Source organism: Vicia villosa, unplaced genomic scaffold, assembly GCF_029867415.1.
Source record: "Vicia villosa cultivar HV-30 ecotype Madison, WI unplaced genomic scaffold, Vvil1.0 ctg.001021F_1_1, whole genome shotgun sequence".
NCBI classification, from domain to species: Eukaryota; Viridiplantae; Streptophyta; class Magnoliopsida; order Fabales; family Fabaceae; genus Vicia; species Vicia villosa.
The window spans coordinates 271883-278633 of NW_026705451.1; the positions used below are offsets into that span (position 1 = coordinate 271883).

Sequence of the window (6751 nt, forward strand, 5' to 3'; positions counted from 1 at the left end):
TTCACAACTTCTTTTCTGACCACTTCTTTCATCGCGGGATTTAGCCGCCTTTGAGGTTGGACTACCGGTTTTTGATCATCTTCCATGAGAATTTTGTGCATGCAAACCGTAGGACTAATTCCTTTCGAATCTTCAATCTACCATCCCATGGCACTTTATGTTTCTTCAGAACTTCGACAAGCTTGTTTTCTTGGAGAACTTCAAGGTGGGAACTTATTATAGCCGGGCATTTACTTTCGGTGTCTAGGAATACATATTTGAGGTTTTCCGGAAGTTGTTTCAATTCAGCCCTCTTTTTTGGTTCATCTTTCTTCTCCTACATTAAAGGTTGCCTTAGATCCTCCCATCGGTTTTGTCGAGAGCCTTTAAAAGTTGGTATCGCTCCCATCATTGCTATTACTTCCATCTCTTTTTCGTCAACCACTTCTGTTTCATCAAAAATTGATAGACTCAACACCCTCTCTAAAGGTAATTGTTGTGAATTCAAAGCATGTGCATTAGTAACAATTTGATCAATTACCTCAATATGTTGACTGGTTGCAACATCATCCTTATACTTCATGGTGTTTCGAACATCAATTTTTAACTCCTCATCATATACCTTCAGAGTCATTGTGCCTTCTTCTATATCTATCAAACATCTTCCAGTCTCTAAGAATGGTCTTCCCAAAATTATCGGAATCTCTTCATCCTCCGGCATCTCTAAGATGACAAAATCCACCGGGAACACAAACTTATCAATCTTTACAAGCACATCTTCAACTATCCCGTATGGTCTCTTTACCGAGTGATCAGCAAATTGGAGTGTCATCCTTGTATCTTGCACTTTACCAATTCCTAGCCTTTTGTAAATAGACAGCGGCATAAGACTCACACTTACTCCTAAATCAATAAGAGCTTTCTTGAAGGACCGATCCCCGATTGTGCAAGGGATAGTCACGGAACTTCGGTCCTTCTTTTTCATCTGGATCTTCATACCCTGCAAAATAGCACTACAAGTTTCAGTTAGAATAATAGGGTCACGATCGATGGTTCTTTTATTTGAGATGATGTACTTCATGAATTTGGCATATGTAGGCTTTCGCTCCAATGCCTCCAGGAATGGAATGTTGAACTCGAGCTTTTTGAACATCTCCAAGAATTTTTCAAAATTTTTCTCATGCTGCCCCTTCTTCTTATTTCTTGTAGGGAAAGGAAGTTTAATGGTGGGTTTTGGCTCAACCACCTTCTCTTTCGTCACAGGTTCCGACACAACCAAATCTTCAGCTTCTACCTCATTCTCCTTTATTTCTAGATCAACTTCCAATAATGGCTCTTCTCCTTCGGCACTTTCCTTCATAGCTTCTTTTGCTTTACCACTTCTAGTGATTATGGCACTCACATTATTGTGATCTTTGGGATTTGGAATTGTTGAACTAGGTATAGTACCAGGTTGTTGAGGACTTGCTAGTTGTTGTGCTATTTGACTCATCTGAATTTCAAGAATCTTAATCGATGCACCTGTGTTCCGAAAATTACTCCTTGTTTCTTCTTGGAATTGAGAGCTTTGAGCGGCCATTTTTTCAATGGCAATCTCCCAATCTGCTTTTCTTTGCCCTTGTTGCTGAAATTGTTGTTGAGGTTGCTGATATGGTTGCTGATATGGTTGTTGTGGTGGTGGCCGATATTGTTGTTGTTGTGGTAAACCTTGATATGGAGTGGGCCCTTGTTCAGGAACATTTCCTTGTTGATCTTTCCAGGAAATATTCTGATGATTTTTCCACCCCAGATTATAAGTGTTAGCGTAGGGATTGTTCTGCTTCAAAAAATTAATTTCCTCAACTTGTTGTGCTGTTACCACACAATGCATGGCAAAGTGAGGTCCTCCACATATTTCACAATTTACCGCTTGAATCGGCTGAGCTGGTTGAACTTGTGCAACAGTTTGCTTTTCAAGTGCCATTTGTTTCAATCTGCGCTCAACTTCAGCTGCAATCTGATCTTCCATTTTCACAACTTGATTTGACAGCTTCAAATCAACTAACCCCTCAGGTTGATTAACACTGCGGTCATACAGCTCTAAATGTTCGTTTGCTGCAATAGCATCTATGATCTTCTTTATCTCCGTGGCTGTTTTAAAATTTGTTGAACCACCGGCAACTGTGTCAATTAGTTGCTTAGTCTTCAACTTCAGACCATTCACAAAGTTCTGCATTTGTTCGGTTACATCCATGTTATGAGTCGGGAATGCAACCAACAACCGCTTGAACCTTTTATATGCATCTCCAAGTGATTCTCCTTCCTTCTGTTTAAAATTAACTATGTCATATCTCTTGCGGATATACACAGAAGCAGGAAAATACTCATTCAGAAAAGTTGTCTCCATTTGTTGCCACGTTGTGATACTTCCAGCAGGCAAAGAGTAAAACCACTCTTCAGCATCGTTTCTCTTTCCGAAGTCTAGCTTACAACGATCGTTTTGGCTCTGTGTCAAAAAGAAACTCTGCTGAGGCCTTACCTCGCATAAAAAGATTAGATAATTATTAGTGATGAGCAAATAGAATAACAAAATATAATTTTAGTTGCCGAGCAACAAAAATTCAATTGAATTATTATTTAACTTATATTTTGGCAATCCCCGGCAACGGCGCCAAAAACTTGATCGGAAAATTAGCAAGTGTACTACTTTCTACCGATGTAGTTCATCAAGTGGAAAATATCCAAGTATCTATCTCAAGGATTGCTGTGGCAATATAAGTTCTATAATGATTCAATCAAACAAAAGAATCTGGGGATTTGGTTTGATGTTGTATAATAATGACTAAAATTATATAAAAAAAACGGTAAGAATAAATCACAAATTATCAGATATGAGCAGAGTGCTAGGGGGTAGGTGAATGATTTCTCTTGTAACAAACTTATCTTCTTAATGCAACAACATAGGTTCATCAGTTAATTACCGGTTCTCTAGAGTATCTCATTCTAAGTCCTTAGTAATAAGATTTTCTTGACATCTCTACCTAATTACTATGTCCATAGGTAATTACGGTAAGATCAAGTATTCAAATAACAAGAATTCCGGTCATAATAAGATATCCCTAGTCCTAGGAGACATGAGTTATCATATGTTCTAAATCATGTCAACAAGGGAAATACTGTCCAGTTAAAATCACTTATCAAAATCAAAATCCGTTTTTCTGACGGGAAAAGCATTACGATCAGACAAAGAACAAATCAACTGAATAGAAACTAATATTGTTATTGCATCAATTCAACATGTTCATCAAAATTGAAATCAGAGTCACCCCCCTAGCAATGGGGGGTTTAGCTACTCATAACAGAAAATAAAACTAAAATAAAAACAGTGTTCATTACAGCAATTTTTGGATGAATCAATCTTTAGACGTGTCGTAGTCTTCAATCATGAAACTTCCGCCAATCCTGAGTTCTCGAGTCTTCTAAAATCTATTTTTTTATGCCAAATTCGTCGAACCCTCTCCCAAACGCGTTTTCTTCTTTTTATATCTGTCTTTCTGGGCTTTTTGGCAACTAAAGCCCAAAGTATCACGCAGAAACGCGTGTGGAAACGCGTGTGGAGCAGAGAGACGCGTCCAGGGACGCGTGTGGCCAGAGGGGACTTTTTCTTTGCTTTTTCTTCTATTGGAACGCGTCCAGGGACGCATGTGGCCAGAGATTGCATTTTTGGCCTTTAAGGACGCGTTTGGGTACGCGTGTGGGAAGGAGAAACGCGTCCAAGGATGCATGTGAGCAGGACTTTCATTTTTTTGACTCCCTTCTGGAGTGGGACGCGTATGGGCAGAAACATGGTTTTCTGGCTCCCTAGAGGCTTGGAGACGCGTTTGGACATGCGTTTGGGCAGAATGTCTTTTTCCTTAACTTTCACACATGTCCGGAGTTGCGTCTGAATAATGCTCGATTCACTTCTTCGCCATTTTACCTGCAAAAACACACAATATCTTCCCACAAAGATCAGTAGTCTCGGAATCAAACCAATTGGCCAAACAATTATAAAACAATGACATTTTTATTGCAACTGGCTTAATTTAGTAACCAAACATCACAAAAACTAACCGAAATGACTGATGAACTATAGCAAAACTGTGACTGATCAGTATCCTCTTGCTTGTCTAGACGAAGAGCCAAGTTAGCTTGATTCTGTTGGAGCTCCTTCATAGTTTTTATCAACACAGAATTAGAAGGACCAGCAGAAGCAGCATCAAATCTATTGTCCATAGCAAGAGGATTTGCAGCAACTTCAACCATAAGAACATCTCCATGATTTTCCTCAATAGGAATTTCTTCAGCAGGATGTTCTAGGCCTTCAAGAATTGCAGCTAGATTTTCTGGAGGTGTTGGAGTCACAGGTTCTGGAGGGTATTCAACTTCTGGATATACCATATTTGGTGCTTTTTTAGAGGGATGCTCCCTTAGCCAGTTGAATAAGAACTGAAAGTCTCCAGTCAGAACCTTGTATGGATGTGTCTTCCACACAACAATTGCCAGAGGATTCTCTTCTTCTGCAAGCTCATCTACAAAATCCTTCTCTTCAAGAGGCTTCCAGCTGGTGATGGTATGGTAGTATCTTCCATCATCATACTCCAGAAGATATCCAGAAAGACCAGGAGCAGCAGCTAGACACTCTTTCTGAAGATTCAGAAAGTCAGAATGAATCTCCCTACAAACGGTTCTCCAGATCTTGCCAGCAGCAACATGATCCAGTTTGACATCGTGTGCAACCTTCAGAGCATCTAAACCTGTTCTGACCTTAAGAGTTAATAATTCAAAAAGTGTATCAACAGAAGGTCTAGGAGGTGATGATCTTGGAGGAGGGTTAGGTATTTGGAGATGGAGAGAAGAGATTGGTTTATTTGGGTAAGATAGGGCATAAGCTTGGGGAACACTATCCAGAACAAACAATGTTGTTTCAGAAGAGGGTGTTTGAGAGGATGGTTGAGAGGATTCAGCTTCATGATCTGAGTCTAAAACCATAACAACAGGAGTTGGTTTAGGTTTACAGGGATATAGATTCATGAGGCGAGTGAAACAATCAGAATCAGAGGGTTCAGGAGATGAAGGTGTGAAAGGGCAGAGCTCAGCATTGTCTTCCAGGGTGTAATTCAGGTGAGGAGGAGGTTGAGAAGTGGAGATATTAGCATGAGGAGGAATGATGGTGTTAAGGGGGGTGGCTTCAAAGATAGGTTCAGAAGCTGGGGGTACAGAATCAAGAATAGGCGTAGTGCCTTTAGACTTGGGTGAAGAAGGAGGGGTGAGAACTTTGGTGGTTAGAGGAGGTTTAGCAGGGGCTTTTTCTTGTTGAGTTTCTAGGTTAGATTCTATTGATACATTCTTTGAATTAAAAATAAAATCAGAATCAGGTTCAGATATTACAATACCTGGACCTCGTTGCGTCTTCTTAGCAGGTCCTTCTCCAACTGTCTTTCTCTTCTTCTCCTTCTGTATCACCATCTTCTGCTTCCCTTTTAACTTTTCTTTCTCCTTTTCAACTTCATTCTGCCTTTCTTTTTCAACATTTTTCTTCTCCAACATCCTTTCTTCTTCTTTCTTTTCTCCCTCTTTCTTCCTCTTCTTATCTTTCTTCTCTTTCTTTCTCTTCTCTTCTTCTTTCTTATCATCCTTCTTATGCTTCTTCTTTTCAGCTTCTCTTTCTTCCTTTTGTTTCTTCTTCTCATATTCCTTTTGTTCTTCACTGATTGTAGGAAAATCTAATTTTCTCTTTGTTCTTCTTTCTTTTTCTGCCTCTAGTTTTCGACCTTGAGTATTAGCAGTATCAAGTTTCTGGTTGCTTATCCAAATAGGATCACACTCAGAACCAGCTTCCTTGTGCATGGCAAGATATCTGACAATAACTTCAGGGTGTTCATTCTTGAAGAACAGCTCAAAATCAGCCAGAACAGGACCTCTTCTGGACCTAACTTCTGGTTTTGCCTTGAGGATTAGAATCAATAGACTTGATTATGCCCAGTTTCTTTAAAGCAAGAGCGTTCAGAGTACTTCCAATAATAGTGTAAAGATTGTTGATTATGCCAGCGTTCTCCAGATTTTCAACAATCTTGGTTTGAACCAGAAGATATGTGATAATCCTTCCAAAAGGAATAATGTTCCTCTTTTTGTTTGAATATTGCAGCCTGATTTCGTCTCTTGAATCATTCACAGCATGTCACAGGTGATTGAAAACAATGACGGGAAGATCCACCTTGATTTGATTATCAATACAATGCATAATGTATTGTTGATCCTTGTTGGCGAAGTTTGATGAAATTGTTGATTTTCTGTGGTAGAAGCAACCCAGAAGAATCTTCGTCCATACCTTGTAGATGGTTTTCATATCCTTAACTTCTTTAGATTTATTTCCATTCTGAAAGATCTCGGCATACACAGCATCCCAATCAGTTCTTGGAGTTGCTTCAGTAACGCCTTCAACATTCATCAACCCAAATAACTTCCTTATGAGGGGTTCTGTAATAGAGAAGAATTCACCATGAACTATGGAGAGAATTGCTTTAGGCATAATAGTTGCATGCACCCAGAATTCTTTCGCAAGGTCTAGATAGACTGGACCACAGAGATCATAGAACATAGGTCCCCAACCTTGAAACACCATATTCTCTATAAGATGAACATCATGCTTCTCCAGATTATCAAAATCTACCATCAATTCGCAAATAACCTCCAACTGATCCAAAGGAATCGAACAGGTTATCTGGGGAACAAGTTGTTGCTCTTGATCTTG

At 39.5% G+C, this 6751-nt stretch overlaps 1 protein-coding gene across 1 annotated transcript; it reads right to left on the reverse strand.

The window, feature by feature from the left end:
• Nucleotides 1–316: 316 nt before the first annotated feature.
• LOC131632813 (uncharacterized) lies at nucleotides 317–2212 on the reverse strand. Its single transcript, XM_058903539.1, has one exon. The coding sequence runs from the start codon at nucleotides 2210–2212 to the stop codon at nucleotides 317–319; it is 1896 nt and encodes a 631-aa protein (XP_058759522.1).
• Between the last annotated feature and the right edge of the window lie 4539 nt (nucleotides 2213–6751).